This window comes from Plasmodium sp. gorilla clade G2, assembly GCF_900097015.1.
Source record: "Plasmodium sp. gorilla clade G2 genome assembly, chromosome: 14".
Classification (NCBI taxonomy): Eukaryota; Apicomplexa; class Aconoidasida; order Haemosporida; family Plasmodiidae; genus Plasmodium; species Plasmodium adleri (nom. inval.).
The window spans coordinates 2,624,084-2,642,538 of record NC_041706.1 but is presented as its reverse complement, the minus strand read 5'-3'; the positions used below and the strand labels follow the sequence as shown (position 1 = coordinate 2,642,538).

At 20.1% G+C, this 18,455-nt stretch overlaps 7 protein-coding genes across 7 annotated transcripts; 2 read left to right on the top strand and 5 right to left on the bottom strand.

Moving 5' to 3' along the window:
- Positions 1-335: 335 nt before the first annotated feature.
- PADL01_1467700 (conserved Plasmodium protein, unknown function) lies at positions 336-878 on the bottom strand (the record flags this gene model as incomplete). The annotated part of the gene is made up of 3 exons (XM_028684983.1): positions 336-477; positions 586-713; positions 876-878. 3 exons carry the CDS (start codon positions 876-878, stop codon positions 336-338), a joined length of 273 nt encoding a protein of 90 aa, XP_028541007.1.
- Positions 879-1,655: 777 nt separating this feature from the next.
- Positions 1,656-2,140, bottom strand: PADL01_1467600 (conserved Plasmodium protein, unknown function; the record flags this gene model as incomplete). The annotated part of the gene is made up of 3 exons (XM_028684982.1): positions 1,656-1,742; positions 1,882-1,994; positions 2,092-2,140. 3 exons carry the CDS (start codon positions 2,138-2,140, stop codon positions 1,656-1,658), a joined length of 249 nt encoding a protein of 82 aa, XP_028541006.1.
- A 1,928-nt stretch (positions 2,141-4,068) lies between these two features.
- PADL01_1467500 (conserved Plasmodium protein, unknown function) lies at positions 4,069-9,143 on the top strand (the record flags this gene model as incomplete). Its single annotated transcript, XM_028684981.1, has 2 exons — positions 4,069-6,895; positions 7,072-9,143. The coding sequence occupies 2 exons, from the start codon at positions 4,069-4,071 to the stop codon at positions 9,141-9,143; spliced, it is 4,899 nt and encodes a 1,632-aa protein (XP_028541005.1).
- An 866-nt stretch (positions 9,144-10,009) lies between these two features.
- On the bottom strand, positions 10,010-11,559 carry PADL01_1467400 (DNA/RNA-binding protein KIN17, putative; the record flags this gene model as incomplete). The annotated part of the gene is made up of 3 exons (XM_028684979.1): positions 10,010-10,074; positions 10,205-10,256; positions 10,348-11,559. The coding sequence occupies 3 exons, from the start codon at positions 11,557-11,559 to the stop codon at positions 10,010-10,012; spliced, it is 1,329 nt and encodes a 442-aa protein (XP_028541004.1).
- A 1,163-nt stretch (positions 11,560-12,722) lies between these two features.
- PADL01_1467300 (50S ribosomal protein L22, apicoplast, putative) lies at positions 12,723-13,607 on the top strand (the record flags this gene model as incomplete). Its single annotated transcript, XM_028684978.1, has 1 exon — positions 12,723-13,607. One exon carries the CDS (start codon positions 12,723-12,725, stop codon positions 13,605-13,607), a length of 885 nt encoding a protein of 294 aa, XP_028541003.1.
- Positions 13,608-14,134: 527 nt separating this feature from the next.
- Positions 14,135-15,601, bottom strand: PADL01_1467200 (1-deoxy-D-xylulose 5-phosphate reductoisomerase; the record flags this gene model as incomplete). The annotated part of the gene is made up of 1 exon (XM_028684977.1): positions 14,135-15,601. The coding sequence occupies one exon, from the start codon at positions 15,599-15,601 to the stop codon at positions 14,135-14,137; it is 1,467 nt and encodes a 488-aa protein (XP_028541002.1).
- Positions 15,602-16,396: 795 nt separating this feature from the next.
- On the bottom strand, positions 16,397-18,037 carry PADL01_1467100 (conserved Plasmodium protein, unknown function; the record flags this gene model as incomplete). Its single annotated transcript, XM_028684976.1, has 1 exon — positions 16,397-18,037. One exon carries the CDS (start codon positions 18,035-18,037, stop codon positions 16,397-16,399), a length of 1,641 nt encoding a protein of 546 aa, XP_028541001.1.
- Positions 18,038-18,455: the final 418 nt, after the last annotated feature.

The following is an 18,455-nucleotide window of genomic DNA, read 5'->3' as shown; positions in this document are numbered from 1 at the left end:
TAAAAAATATACATTTCCAAACAATTTCAACTATTAGCAAGTTGTTATTGAAATAAGTACTTTATAAAATATTTATGTGTATTTATATGAATAAAAGTTTTATATATATTTAAAACAAATTAATGATTCTTTAAATAGTTCAAAAAATAAAAAATTATACCTATATATGTTATAAATATATAATATGTTTTTGTGTGTGTGTAATTCCCTAATTTTATATTGAAGAAATATACAGAAAAAAAATAATAATAATAATAAAAATACAATAATATAAAATATATTATAAAATATGATAAATATAAAATAATGATATTTATATATTTATCATTATTTCCTTATGAAGTTATTAAATTGTATACGTCTGACTGACAATTTTTCAATTTGTCCATAATTTCTTTATCACAAAAACTTAAACGAAATGAATGCTTAAAACATTTTTGTAGGTCTTCTGTATAGGGAAGACATTCTCTTGATATTCTATAAATATAAAAAAATATACGTATTATATATATATATATATATATATATATATAATATATTTATTCATATATAGATGCCATTATATTTTTAACTTCTCCAACTCACATGTGGGATGTTGAATTTATAGCCTTGTTCAATTTATGCTCACATTTCTCCTTAGCTATATCTTTATTCAAATGTGATTGCATACATATTTTGTAATCATTAAAATCTTTACGAGCTGTAAACATATTCTTAAAAATAATAAAAACATAAATAATATTTATTATATTATAAATAAAATTATAAAAAGCTTCTAATAATGATAAATCTATAACTTATAAGTATATATTTAAATAAAAGAAAAAAAAAAAAAAAATCGTTTTTTTTTTTTATCTTCAAAATTTTATACTTACCATATTGACCTTTATCCTTTTACAAATTTTTTTTTTTTTTAAATATAAGTTTGACAGTGGTAGAACATTAATATTTTAGTAAAAAAAAAAAAAAAAAAACAAAAAAAAAAACATTTATTGAATAAATAAACATAAAACAAATAAAAATATAAAAATATATATATATATTATATATGTGTGTATTTTATTTATGAATATACATCTTTTAAAATATACAAAGGTATTTAATAAAGAAAATAAGAATATATATAATTTATTCCCTTTATATTATTAATCAGTAAATATGCACAATAATTCTTTTATTATTCAAATAATAAATAAATAAATAAATAAATAAATGTATAAATAAGATATAAAAAAAATTATACATTTTAATTAATATCATAACTTAAAATAAAAATTTGAATATCATTATATATAATATTTATGTATAAAAAATTTAAAGATGGTGAAGAATATTATAATAATATATATATATATATATATATATATATATTAAAAATACAAATCTTATTAAAAAAATATAAAATAATTATAATCGTATCTTTATTTTCCATTTATACAATTTTATAAGTTACATGATATAAAATATATATATATATATATATATATACAGAAAAAAAAAGGAAAACATAACTTAATATTTATATGTATGTATTTCCAAAAAATGGATTAAAATAATATAAATTCATATATTTGATTAAATACAAACACCTACGCTTAAAGCTTATAAATTTTTTATAATATAAAAAAGAATATTTTTTTCTTCTCCTCTTTGGTTTATTTATTTTTCTCCTTGTATTCCGTGAGAAACATCATTGGGCTTTTAAGTTCTTTTAGCTTTTCTTCTGTGCATTTTTCATAGTTCTTAAAAAAAAATAATAATAATAAATAAATATATATATATATATATATATATAGATATATTGAAAAAAATATAGTTTACTAATAATTTGATTTACTTTTAAAGAATTATATTATTATTCAATATAATTTTTTTTATTACCTTCTTAAAATGCTGACAATCATGTTGTGAGCTTTTTATTAATTTATCATCGCCAAAAGGTATAAAATTTTTATTTAAACATTTAAAAAATTCATCTGATACAGATTCGCATCCTATGAAAAATATAATAAAATAAACAAATAAAAATAAAAAAAGCATAGAAAAAATAAAAAAATATATAACATAATTCTTATTTTACGTATAACTTACCATTCAAGGATGCAGGAAAATAAGGTTTCATTCTTTCAATATTTTCCATTTAACGTACCACAAAAAATATACAAATATATAAATATAAATATAAATATAAATATATATATATATATATATATATATATATATATTGCTTAAAATAAATTAAGCTAATTTTTGTACTTATTTTACTTTTCCCAATGTATTATTAAAAAGAAAATATATTATATATTTAGGGGGTTACATATATATATAATCTTTTTTTTTTTTTTTTATATATATATAAAATAATGATAAATTGTACTTAAAAAAATAAAAATATTTTAATATTTTTAAAATTTATTTTTTTTGTGTTTGCACTTTATATTAATATATTATATATATTTATTATTTTTTTTTTTTTTTTTTTTTTTGAGGTGCATATATCATATGAGTATTCTTAATACTTGACACATATGTATTTAATTATTTCGTATCATAAAATAAAAAATAAATATATATAAAATTATGTATATCTATGTATTTATTCTCAAAATATTATAAAAAATGAAAAAAATAGAAATAAACATTTATACAATTTATATTTTATTGTAACCCCTTTAATCTGTATTCTCAAGATATAAATATTTATCCTTGTTTACATTATTTATTTATATTTCATATGAAAAAAAAAAAAAAAAAAAAAGAATACAATATTTAAAAAAAAAATAAAAATAAAAAAAAACAAAACAAAATAAGAATTTACGACATCATGTATAAATATATCTATATTTTTGTTTATTATAGTTTATAGAATATCTTTATATATATATATATTTATTTATTTATTTAATTTCCATATTAAATATATTAATGTATCTTTTTCTTGTACAACAAAAAGTGTCCCTTTTTTGAAATATATATACTCGAAAAAATAAAAAAATAATTAAAAAAAAGTACACATATGACTATATATATATTAAATTTGCTTTTCTCGATATGAGCATAACACTTTTCTGTACGTCTTTTAATTTGCATTTCCATAAAAAAAGTACCTTTTTGTGTATTATTCATATTAAATATATATATATATATATTTATTTATTATAATTTTTATTAAAAATTAATATTATAATTATTAATAAATTTGTTTATTTATATTATTTTATTATTTTTTTTTTTAATAAAAATATATTTTTATATATAATTAATATGTTTTTCTTTATTTTTATTACACAAAAAATCATAAGCTTGTTAATATTCTTCGTTTTATATTTATGTAGAAAAAATAATTAAAAAAATTAAAATATTAAAATATTAAAAAAAGCATAAAAATTAAAAATAATCAAAAAAATTAAAAATAATCAAAAACAAATTAAAAAATATATAGATATATATATATGTATATCCCCCATAATACATATATTATATTTGGTTGGGGAAAAAGAAAAATTAAAAAAAAAATAACATTATTGTTATAGTGATACCAAATATAATTATTTTAATACATTTTATTTTTTATTTTTTATTTTTATATGGAAATACTGGCTACATAATAATATAAAAAAATATATATTATGTTAATTGTTCTATATATATATATATATATATATATTTATACTTAATTTATATTTTATATCCTTTATAAATTTTTGATAGATATATGATACTGTTTCTATAAATTTGTTATATATAGAATATATTTATGTATATTTGTATATATATATATATATAGTTATAAAGATTTTCTATTTGATAACCTTTTATTTCTTTACGTATTCCTGCTTTTTACTACATAACATTTCATTATTTTTTGTTGTGTATATGATCTATTATATATACGTTAATAAAAAAATTAAAATGTTTGTATGTATAAATAATATGTTGCCCTAACAAAATATATAATATATAACAATTGTACATATTATATATACATTTATATTACATAATATACGTAATTTTTAATAAAAAAAAAAAACTTTATATACATTTATATATATATATATATATAACACAATGTGTGACAAATTGTACGACGGTTCCTCTTCCTGTTTAACAGTGTCCGAAGGAAAAAAAAAACATTTTAAGAACCATGCAGGTAAAAGTAAATCTGTTCCTGTAAGTTCAACATCAGATGGATCTACAAATGTTCACAATGAGAAGAAAACAAATGAAATGAAATGTGATGTGGACAATGTTCAAGAAATTAAAACCAGTAAAGAAAAAAAGGAACAACCAGAGAAAAATTCATCTGTTGAAGACGTAAACACATCATTAGGTAATGATTCTGATAAGGTAGACAAGAATCAATTAGATGCTGTAGAAGGAAGCTCCAGCAGTTTGTCCAAAAAAAAGAAGAGAAACAAAAAAAACAAGAAAAAAAGTAATGAAAATAATGAATATGTAGGGGCTGAGGAAAAGAAAAACTTGGAAAACATTGATGTGAATTCTTATACATCATATGCTGACAAGGTTTCTAAGGGAAAACCTGTAACCTTAAAAAATGGTTCAACTGTTGGACACAGCATACTAAGGGTTGATATCCCTGTAAAAAATGGTTCGAGAAATGATGAAAAGAAATCCTCTTCCTATAATTCTCATCAAAAAACTGATAAAGGGAAAAGAAAAGACTTTTTTGGAAGAAGGATTAATATGGCCAATGATTATTTCAGAAAAGAAAAATTCTGGAATACTGATGAGAAAAGAAGAAAAAGATTATGCTCTTATGAGAACAAGGAAAGAGCATCATATTATAATGAGAAAAGAAGGAAAAGATCATATACTTATGATTACAGAGAAAAGGGATCAAATTCTGATGATAAAAGGGGAAATGTATCAAATTTTCATCAGAAAAAGGAAAGACCATCAACCTGTTGTGAGAAAATGGGTAAATCTTCAAGTTCTGATGAGAAAAGGGAAGAAATATTATTCTCTGATGAAATATTTGAAGATATATCAAATTTTGATGAAAACAAGGAAAACATGTGGAAGGTAGTTAAAAAAAGAGACAAGAAAAGGAAAGGTGATCAGAAAAGGTTAAGTAGTTCAAGCGAATATTATGAAAAAAATATAATATCAAGTTCTCAAGAAAACGAACCAAAAAAGTTGAGGATTGTACAAAAAAAGGATAGAAAGATGAAAGTTGATTCATTATCTTCAAAAAGAACCAAGTTTCAAGAACTCATTTTGGATGATAATGATAATGATAATACGGATAATATATCCAACGTTGACAATCAAAAGGTCATAACTTCAAAGAATGATCAGAAAAAAAAAAAGAAGAATGTTGAGAAGAAGAAGAAGAAGAAAGAAACTTCTAAGGATGATGAGAAACAAGTAAAATATGATGCGAAAAAGAAGGAAAATGAAAAAAAATCAAAGAATAAAAAACAAATTTTAAATGATCTTGAGAAAAATGAAAAAACATCAAAAGTTGAAGAAAAGGAAAGAACCTTAACTGTTGACAATGGAACCGTAAACATAGATGAAAAGAAGGAAAAAAAATCAAATGGTGATAAGAAAATAGTCGAACGTGATGGAAAAAAGAATGTCAATATGAATGATGAAAAAATAAGAAAGGTTCAAGATAAGAAGAATGCAAATTTAAAAGTTGAAAAAATAAGAAAGGTTCAAGATAAGAAGAATGCAAATTTAAACGTTGAAAAAATAAGAAAGGTTCAAGATAAGAAGAATGCAAATTTAAAAGTTGAAAAAATAAGAAAGGTTCAAGATAAGAAGAATGCAAATTTAAAAGTTGAAAAAATAAGAAAGGCTCAAGCAAAGAAGGATGAAAATTTAAAAGTTGAAAAAATAACAAAGGCTCAAGCAAAGAAGGATGAAAATTTAAAAGTTGAAAAAATAACAAAGGCTCAAGCAAAGAAGGATGAAAATTTAAAAGTTGAAAAAATAGCAAAGGATCAACAAAAGGACAACAAAAAATTAAAAGTTATAGAACAAATACGTAAGGTTCATGGAAACAAAGAAATAACATCAAATGATTCGGAGAGGGAAAAAACGTCTAAAGATGATGAAATTATAAAGGATGAGAATAAAGAAACAGATAAGAACAAAAAGAAGAAAAAAAAGAAAAGAAAATCAAAAAAAAAAAACAACAAGAAAAATGAAGTTGAAGTAGTATCAAATGATGTAAAATCTCATCAATTAGTTCAAGAGGATAAGAACGAAATGCAAAGGGCTTTAGTAGATAATCAAGGTGCTGGTGAAACTAAAGAAGAGAATCCAGATGAAACAATATATTTCATAACATATTCATTGCAAAATATAAAGAACTTAAGCGAAAGGGCTACAAAAATCAATCTTGATAATAAGGAGAAAGAATCAAACGTTACAAATAACAATGAGAACAATAAAGTATCCTTTTTAAATTTGTTCGGTAAACCTTATACAATACATCAAAGAAGACAAAAAATGGCATCTATTGATGATTTGGCTAAAGCATTAGAGAACAAATTAAAAAAACAAAATATGAAGAAGGAAGATAAGGATAATAATAAAGAAAAAAAAAACAATAAAAAAAGAAAAAATAAAAAAAAAAAAAAAAATAGTAATAATAATAATAATAATAATAATAATAATAATAGCAATAATATAAATAATAATATACCGATATTACACAATGCGGTGGACAAAACTAACAATGCTGAAAATAAAACATGTTTTGCTAATAATAGTAATAATTTAAATAATATCACAAATAATACGAATTCAAATGTTACATGTGAGGAGAATAAGGAATTATGTAAAGATGTAAATACTAATGAAGAAACAAGTGAGAAACAGTTTCAAAACAATCTTACACAAGTACCACACACGAACGAATTAGGTAATAAAAAAAAAAGAAAAAAGAAAAAAAAAAAAAAAAAAAAAATCACAGAAATATATTTATACACTTATATATTTTTATATTTTATTATATATATATATATATATATATATATTTATTTATTTATTTATTTTAATTTTTTTTTTTATTTTTTCTTTTTTGTTCATTCATTTTAGAATCATGCAAAAGCAATATTTGTGCAGATAATCCCAATCAAGACATACGATGCTTATGTTCAGAAAATCAAAATGTCAATCTTCCTAAAAGTACGTTTGATTCCTTATGTAGTATCAATTCTAATATATTTAATATTTCAGACTATATAAGATATAATCTTTTTAGTTATAGAAACATTTTAAATAGTCATGAATTAGATATTCACCAAAGGCAATGTATAGAAGAAATAGTAAATTTCCAAAATTCGAAATTGAAATGGATAGAAGAAAAGGAAAAAGGAGAAAAGAAAGATAATGAAAAAATGCAATCACCAATACAAAAGGATAATATTAACGAACTCATATTTAGTTCTGAAGAACATAATCAGGATATAAATGAAAGTTTTGAAAAGTTCAATATAGAATCTAATGATGAAGTGTTTAAAAATACGGTCGTTGATAAGGTTGACGATAGGTTTACTGATATGTCTGTTGATAGGTATTTTGATAGTGTTGTTCACAGTGTTGATGCTCCATTTAATGATGGAGTTGATTCTCAATTTGATAATACAGTTGATCCTCAATTTGATAATACAGTTGATCCTCAATTTGATAATACATTTGATTCTCAATTTGATAATAGGATTGATGATAATATTGATAATGTGGTAGATAATTATCATAACTCTAATCCTTTTATTAGCACAGAAATAATTCAAAACGATCAAATATTAGATGAAGAAGATATTATTGATGAAAAGAGAAAATATGGGGAATCATATATTAGTAGTATGAATAAAGATACTGAATGTATAAATGAAGAAAATACCAATATAAATAGATTAACACATAATTATATATTTTTAATTGACCCAAATGATATAGGAAATGCATCACCAGAATATAAACAAAAAAAACGTACGTTTTATAGAACTAATGGTCAATTAGCTAAAAAAATGAAAAATGAAAAAAAACAGAACAAAAATATACAATATAAGGAAATGAAGGAAAATATAGAAAATATAGAAATAAAAAAAAAAAAAGAAAAAGAGGAAGAACAAGAAGAACAAGAAGAACAAGAAGAACAAGAAGAAGAACAAGAAGAAGAACAAGAAGAACAAGAACAAGAAGAAGAACAAGAAGAACAAGAAGAACAAGAAGAACAAGAAGAACAAGAAGAACAAGAAGAACAAGAAGCACAAGAAGAACAACAAGAGGAACAAGAACAAGAACAAGAAGAACAAGAAGAACAAGAAGAAGAACAAGAAGAACAAGAAGAACAAGAAGAACAAGAAGAACAACAAGAAGAACAAGAAGAACAAGAAGAACAAGAAGAACAAGAACAAGAAGAACAAGAAGAACAACAAGAAGAACAAGAAGAACAAGAAGAACAAGAAGAACAAGAAGAACAAGAAGAAGAACAAGAAGAACAAGAAGAACAAGAAGAACAAGAAGAAGAACAAGAAGAACAAGAAGAAGAACAAGAAGAACAAGAAGAACAAGAAGAACAAGAAGAACAACAAGAAGAAAAGAATGGAAACAAAGCACAAAGTATTTTTGATATTATTTATAATCATTATGTTAATAATGTAAAACATTATGCTTTTAGTACTAATGCCTTTTATAATTTCAGAGGTAGATATAAATTTATATATAATGACGGTATGAATTTAGATTTATTTTTAATCATTACTAAGCACTATAAAATATTAAAACATTTACTTAGTAAAAAAGAATTAGAAGAAATATTCTTAAAAGAATCTAAAGGAAATACATTTATTCAATCAAAAACATTTAAAAATATTTTAATGATATGTGCTCGAAATGGTTTTAATAAACCACCACATAATATTCATTTTATAGATAACAAGAAAATCCATACTAACTTAATTCAGTGGCTTATAAATCATTCACCTGAAAACCAAAAACAATTAATCCTAAAAAGTTCAGAAATAATTAATCTCAACCTTTCAAGTGAAAGTCATAAAACAATGAATTTACAAAAAGCAGATACCAAGACTTTGTCTGATTCAAAGCATGGATCATTTAAAAGTAAATTATACTCTTCAACCTTTATGAAAAAAAAAAAATAAAAAAATAAAGAATAAAAAATAAAAATAAAAAAATAAAAATAAAAAAATAGAAAAATAAAAAAATAAAAAAACTTTAGCACTTCTATTCCTCATATAGTACAAAAAATATTAACGCCATGTTGCCTGATTGTATAAAATAGACAACATATTTATGTTATTATTCTAGTACAATTTTGATGGGGGAAATGAAATCATTTTGCAACATGGGTATAAATCTAATTATTCCCATATATTTTCATATTATATATTGATAAAAAATTTTTACTTATTTTTTTTTTTATAAAATTATATATATATTTATATATATATATAATATATTTATATTAATTCCATATTCTTCGTGAAAATGTATATACGTAAAAATATTATCGTTCGCCTTATTTTTCATATTGTAAATATATATTATATATATATTTCACATTTATTATTTTATAAATATATACATCTATATATATTTAACATTTATTATTTTATAAATATATATATATATATATATATATATTTATAAAATCATAAAATATTATCAACTTAACATATTGATATAACCAAACTTAAAACGTTGTCTTTAAAAAGTCTTTTATTAATAAGGAAATTATATATATAAAATGATACACGGAAAAATATACAAGAAAAAAAAAAAAAAAAAAAAAAAAATCAAATAATAAAAGTATATATATTTTTATAAGTAATATTTAACAATTAATAAATAGAAAAAAAAAAAAAAAAAGTTAATTATTATAAAAATAAATTAAATTATGTTTCTTAATAAGAGACAAATATTATAATAAATTAAAAATAAATTATTTTTGAATAAAAATATGATATGTCTCAAAAGTAAAAAAAAAGAATTATTTATTTTAATTGATCTAAATTTTATCGTTTAATTTACTCACATCATCATAAGACATACGTTCTTCGCTAATAAATTTATCTGTAAAAAAATAAATAATAAATAATAAATATATAAATATAAATAAATATAAATATATATATATATATATATATATATATATATATATATATATTAGGTAACATATTCAAATATATAATATTTGTTATACCTAATGATTTATTGTATATATTAACTACAACCAAACCTTCATCTGATAAAACCTATTAGAAATAAAAAATTACGAAACATATTTTAATCATATGAAAAATATTTTTATTTTGTATTATTATTTTTTTTTTTTTTTTTTCAAACCTTTTTAATTACTGCACGTGACCCTTTATATTTTCCTCTTAATACAACAACCTTTCTACCAATATTAGGTATGACAGTTTCTAGTTGTTTCTGATATGCATAAACCATATCTGTGCTGTTATTCAATTTTATTTCACACTTATATTTATCGTTCCTCGAAATATACTTTATAACACCTTTATGATTATAATATTTATGTGTCTTATCAATTATCTTAACTATTATATTTTTAAAAATCCAAATATTATTATCACTTTCTTCTGATAAATTATCATTAGGATATTCATTTTCATGTTTATTTTTTTGGCCTTCCTTATGTTCACTACGTAATTTGGATGTGTATACATTATTTGGGCTATTCTTTAATTTCGAGTTATCATTATTTTTTTGTTTTTTTTTTTCTTCATTTTCTAAAATTAATAAATCCAATTCTGATAAAGGTCTCTTATTTTTTGCATTACTAGGATGGTTTGTATTCTTTTCATGAATAATTGATTTTTTCTTATTTTGACTATCTTGTTTTAAAAAAGATTTATCTAAAAATATATTAACATTTGGTTTTAAATCTTTATTAGTATTTGTATCATTATTTGTTTTTATTGATGAAATGATAATTTTCTCGTCATTCTTTTTTTGTAATGCAGTGTATTCAGATTCGATGAAAGTACCTTTTTTCTTAGCTTCTTGTATTGCTTCATTAATTTTCTTTTCTTTTAATTCTTCATATGAGTATTCTATTTTTTTTCTTTCTTGATAAGCTTTTTCTCGTTCTATTTTTTCTCTATCAATATATTCTAAATACCATCCTCTTTCCGTTTGTTCAATTTTACACTTTCCTGTTTTCCCTAAATATAAAACAAAATCAGTTAATGTAACCCAAACAGTTGAGTTCATATGTATATGGCTTTTATCACTTATCATATTAGTATATACTGTATTAGCTAAAATGCGTGCCCTACAATATTTTGTTTTCATCAATCTCATAAATTCTTTTTCAAACATAGCAGAGTAATCATCCATAAATTTATTTGCATCCTGACAAAATATTTGCATTTGTCTTTGATGCGCTTCTGATAATCTGTGACATTTAAATCCATTTTCATCTCTACACTGTTTTTCACACATTTGACAATACCACTTTAATTTCTGAAGGCCTTTCGCCTTCATTTTATTAGCTAGCCATTTTGGAGTTCCTGGTTCTGCTCTAGGCATAATTATTTATATATCAAAAAATTAAATGTTTTTCATAAATGAAATTTTTATCAATGAATCATAACTAAAACAATCCCAACTGAAAAGGAATGTGCATAGTTATGGTTGGTAATATATTATACTAATCAAAAAATAAATATTATCAAAAAAAAAAAAAAATAAATAATAAATAATTATATAAATAAATATATACATATATATAGTGATATATCATTAATATTACATATTCATATAATTATTTATATATGTTTATTATTTTATAATTATAAATTAATTTTTCAGTTACTCTTTTTGAAATGTAAATAGGTCAATTACATTTCAGGATCATTATTGAAACTAATTTTTTCCCTATTATTTAATATTAATTTCTGTTGCTCCATTTTTTTTTTTTTCTTTCTTTTTTTTTTGTCATTATATTTTTATATTTTTTTTTCAATTGTTCTTATAATGTATAACATGTATTACATATGTAAAAATTTTTTAAAGAAACATAGTGTAGCATGAATATATTAAAACATTTTACTTTAAAAGGTATAATTTAAGAAATATATTTTTTTCTCGATGCATTTTTTTTTTTTTTATATATTTTCAAAAAAATAAAATAATATAATATAAGAAAATAAGTTATATATATGTATAATAAAAATAAAAATACTATTATATTATATATATATATATATTATGTACATATATATTTATTTATTCAAATTCATATATTTCTTAGCCTTTCTTTCTGTATGACATTAGAGAAAATAAAATAATAAAAATACACAATTATAATATATATATATATATATATATATATATATATATATATATTATATTGTAATATATTATGAAATTTATAATTATTTTTAATCTCAATTCTTCATTATTATATTTTTTTTCTTGAAAAAAATATAATTTAAAAAAAAAATTATAAAAAGCAAAAAGAAAAAATATATGTATAATATATACATATATATATATATATTATATAAATATATTCTATTTTTAATATTGTCCTGTAAAAAAAAAAAAGAAAAAAATTCATTCAGTGAATAAATAATTCATATATATATAATTACTTGTGAATAAATATTTTCAGTTTATTTAAATATAATGATATTGCATAAGTGCTGATTTGTTTTAAAAATTATTTAAGCTTAACATGGAGAACCAGAATGATACGAAAAATTAAATTGATCATAATAATGTTAATTTTTCAAGTACTATTGGATGAAATAATATTTGTATATAACCTCAGTTTTAGTGATAAGAAAAAATATGATTTGGCATTTATAAAAGGTGATAGTAATAAAATTATGATAAGAAATAATTCTTTAAAAAAGAGCACAATAATGAAAAATATATGTGAAAAAGATAATTTTGTATTAAATAACTTATGTGAAACAAAAGAAGAGAACAAATTAGTTGATACTATTTCATCGAATGATAATATTACAATGGATAATAATAATTTATTATATGATGATATGGATTTATTTGAAAATGATGGATTACAATTAAAACAATGGTATTTTCCAGATAAAGTGAAAGAGAAATGGAAAGAAAAACATATTGAAAATGTAAGAGACAATTATAAGAAGGTTTTATTAAATAATAAATATAATGAACTATTTAATATGTATAGAAACATAAAAAAAAATAATATAGAAAATTATAAGAAAAGAGTTAAAACCAATCGAATTAATCCTGTTATTTATATTAAGAAAAGATTAGTTTCTGCTACAGCTAAACATATTAAAATGTCTTTTATGAAAACAAGGAAAATTCTATGGAAAATTAGATATATGCCAATTATTAAAGCATTTGCTTTTCTTTATTATTATGGTACAAATAAATATACAGTCAACATTTACAAATGTATTAAATCATGTCTACATAATGCTATTAATAAATATGGAAGAAATAACATAAAACCTGTTTTCCATACTCTGCAAGCTAATATGGGAGGATATACTAAAAAAATTAATATTAGGGCAAGAGGAAAAACAGATATCATAAGAGAACCTCATACACATATTCGTGTCGTTTTAGAAGTTTAAATAAAATAAAAATATATTTTATCAATTTTATTTTTTTTGTTTCTATATAATTTTATATAATCCGTTTGTTAAAAATTAAATGTGTGTATTTTAATATATACACATTATATATAATATAATTTTTATTATATATATATATATATTTATTTATTCATTTATTTTGGTGAATGTAGTTTTTTTTTTTTTTATTAAACCATATATAATTATAACCCATTCTATCATAATAAAAATTTTTCTTTTTTTTTTTTTTTAAGTATATTATGTAAAAATTTTATATATTTTTTTAAAAAACATAATTATTTTTTCTTTAACATTTTTTATTCGAAATGTATTATACAAATAATATATAAACAAAATTGGTTATATCGTTAAATAACGAATATATATGGTGTTATATTTAATTAAAAATTAAAAAAATATTAATTCATAAAAAAAAAAGAAAAAAAAAAAAAATAAATAATTATTTCTTTTTAAGAGATATATACAAAAGGTATACATATATATATATATATATATATTTTTTTTTCCTATGAATAATTATGTTTGTTGTATATATCCGTAGCTTTTTCTTTGGCCCAAGAATGTATTTGTAGAATTTGCTTCATTAAATCTTCACTATTTTCCGAAACCTTTTGAGAATTGAAAGATTCTAAAACTTGAGATATTATAGAGGAAATATCAAAATATCCAATTTTATTATTCAAAAATAAGTTGTTAGCTATTTCATTTGATGCATTTAGTACAGTTGGATAAAAGTTTCCCTTTATACCTGCTTGATAAGCTAATTTAATACACGGGAAATGTTCTAATGAAGGTTTATGAAATGTAAGAGATGAAACCTGAGCTAAATCTAAAGGTTTTAAATTTGTTTTTATTCTATCAGGCCATGTTAAAGAATATAATATTGGTATTTGCATATCTGGATAATACATTTGACTTATTACTGATTTATCTATAAATTCAACACAAGAATGTATGATGCATTCTTTATGTACTATAACTTCTATATCATTATAATCTATATCAAATAAGAAATGAGTTTCTATAACTTCTAAACCTTTATTCATCATAGTTGCAGAATCTATAGTTATTTTTTTACCCATTTTCCATTTAGGATGCTTTAATGCATTTTCTGATGTTACATTTTTTAATTCGTCTATAGTTAAATTTTGAAATGGACCTCCAGATGAACATAAAAATATTTTATTTATATTATTTATTTTGGAAAAATTGTCTTGTAAACATTTTGTTTTTAATACCTTATTATTATCTAAACACTGAAATATAGCACTATGTTCTGAATCAACAGGTATTACTTTTGCATTTTTATGAATATTTAATAATTTCTTTAAAAAGAAACCAGCAGATACAATGGATTCTTTGTTAGCTAACGCAACTATTTTATTATTCATAATTGCATTCATAGTAGAATATAATCCTTGAAAAGAATCAATACCAATAACTATTTTATCTATACTATTACTACTACATATTTCTTTCATCCCCTCATCACCACACAATATTTTAGGTTTATAATCTTTTATATTTTTTAACAATTCTTTCAATTCTTCATATTTACTTTTATCATGTATACACAAATATTCTGGTAAAAATTCTCTAGCTTGTTCATATAATTCATTCACACTCTTATTTACATACAATGCTTTAACATTAAAAATATTTTCAATTTTATTACACTCCCTTATTATATTTAAAGCATTTGTACCTATACTACCAGTACTTCCAAAAATTGCTACATTAATTGGTTTTTTTAATGCCCCAATATCTATTAAATTGTTTTTGCATAATTTTATTCTTTTACATCTTCTTTTCTTTGTTATTTTATTAGCTGGTCCATTATATCCTATACCATAATTTATATACGCTTTATTTTTTCTTCTTTCAATAGAAACACATTTTGATGTATTATTTCTTAGTAAATTATTAATCGTTATTGTGATGAAGAAAAAATATATGTAAATATATTTCTTCATCTATTAATTTTGTAATATGAAATTCGGTTTTTTTTTTTTTTTTTTTTTTTTTTCTTCTTTTTTGTTTATTTGAAATATAATACAAACATATATACACAATATTATATATATATATATATATATATATGTACATATTTGTATATATTTTGCTCCTTATCAAGGGCTACATAAATAAGATGATAATCATAGTACTAAAAAATATAAGTTTATTAGTTGAATCATAATTTATTTACTTAATACAGAAAAACGAAAGAATATAACACCTCACACATAAACGAATACATAATGGATGTATATATGAACGCATACACAAAGGGATACATAATTGAAAGCAGATGCTCTTCTTATTTTAATAATATAAGTATTTCTTTAATATTTTATTGTAACTTGGTAATATAAAATTATAATACATACATATATATATATATTATTTAATTTTCTTTCTATTTATTTATAACAATTAATAATATATTAATTTAAATTATAAACATAAATGTTCTTATCTTTTTAACAAATAATAATATTTTTTTGTTCATTTGTATTTATAAAGAAACATATTAAAAAATATAATATATATATTATAATGTATATAATATTATATTAAATGGAAATATTATAAACAATCCATTAAAACAAAAAAATAAATAAAATAATAAATTAAAACAAAGGAAAATGATAAAATAATTTATATGAAAAAAAAAAAAAAAAAAAAAAAAAAAAAAAAAAAAAAAAATTATTTTCTCTTCTTTTTTTTGTTTGGTTTTTACTTTATTTTTTTTTTTTTTTTTATCTATTTCATTTTGGAAAATCCATCAGAATAGTACACACACTATTTATATATTTAGATAAGCATTTAAATTTTTTATTATTTTCTTGTTTTTCCTCATTTGGCATATTGCTTATATTTGTCATATTTGTGTTCTTACTATTAATAATATTTGTTATTATATCAATAGGATAATCATTATTTTCATAAAACCTTCTAGTTCCAGAGCCTGTTAAGAGAAGTGGATAAATAGGGTGTTTGTTTATTGATATAATTGGAGAATATCTATTAAGAAAATATTTGTTTATTAGTCTATTATTTGTTATATTATACATGTATATATATCCAAATGTATCACCACATAAAAGATAATCTTTATATATATCAAATAAATATTGTTGGTTTGTAAAAGCATATCTTTCATACTTTTGTACATACTCTTTAATATTTCTTATATCATATAAATATATATAAGAAGAATTTCTACTTCCACTTAAAATGAAAAATTCTTGATACCATTTAACACATGTTATTCCATTTGAATTTTTTTTATTCTCAATTTTTAAAATATAATCATTTTTATGATCACAATTATCTGCATATACATATAAGCAATCATTATAATCTCCAACTGCATATATAGAATTTTTACCATATCCTTCATTTTTATATTCCATAGTCGATATAATACCTTTTTGTCCTTTACCCTTTCTTGTACTCAAAATTCTATTTTCTAAGGTTTCAGAAGGTTTATTAAAATCAAATACTTTTATAGATTTGTTTGTACCACATAATAACCAATTTTTTTCTGGATGAAAACATAAGGAATAACAGTTACATAATTCGTTGCATTCATTGACTGGCTTAAAAGACATTAACTCGGAACCATCAAAAGCGCTATATAAAGAAACTGGTTTATTTTTTGAACAAGCTGAAAAAAAACAAGTATTCGAATCATTCCATTCAAAATAAGGATAAAATTTACAATCATATAAATGTTCATCAAATTTCATATGTAGCCAACTATTATTTCTTTTTGATAATTCCATTTCATCCATATTGTTATATATATCATATAATATATCTAAATTTTTAATATATTCATTTTCTTCATTATTCTGTAAAAAATTTAATAAGCATAAATCGGTAGCAAACATATTTAAATTATTACTATTAGAAATGGTATAATAACAACTTCCATCTTTATTAAATTCACACTGTTTTAAAAATTCATTTTTATTTTTTGCTTTTATAATTTTTTTATATCCACATTTTTTTATATCTATATTAACATTTTCGTCGACTTTATTTTCAGCATTTTCCTTATCATACATATTAAAGCTTTTATTATATTTCATTTCTTGATATATTTTCTTATCACTATCATTTTCTTGGCAATTATTTGATGAACATGATGATGAGCTATTATCATCATTTATATAATAAGATTCATTTTGTTTATCACATTTATTTAATTTTTCATATTTATAATTATAATAATCTACAAAAGGTATTTCTTGAATAATATAACATTGGTTATGAGATGAAATTTTTTTATCAGATTCGTTAGATATTTCGTTGGAATATTCATCATTATTTGTGTTGAATATTTCGTTTTTACATTTTGCATTTAATAATACATATTTTTCTGTATCATTAGACGATGGCATGATATTTATTAGAATAAAAATGAGAGAAACCCTTATTTATTTTGTAAAAAATATATTATATTAAATATATTTTTTTTTCTCCATAAATTATACATACAGGTCCAAACGAACAAAAATATAACATATATATATATATATAATTGTTTAGATTAAATAAAATAATTATTTCTTAATTCTTCTATAATATACTTATTCATTATATATTCTATATAAAATTCATTTTGTCATTATGTTTTATTTTTAATAATGAATCTGTTTTATCATGTCGTTTTATAGCATAAGGAACGTAAAAATATATATATATATATATAAATATTTGTATATATTCATATATATACTTATTTATATATTGGGATAGAAAATACCTAGAATTACAAAATTTACCATTTTATTTTATAAGTCATTTTTTATCTCTTGA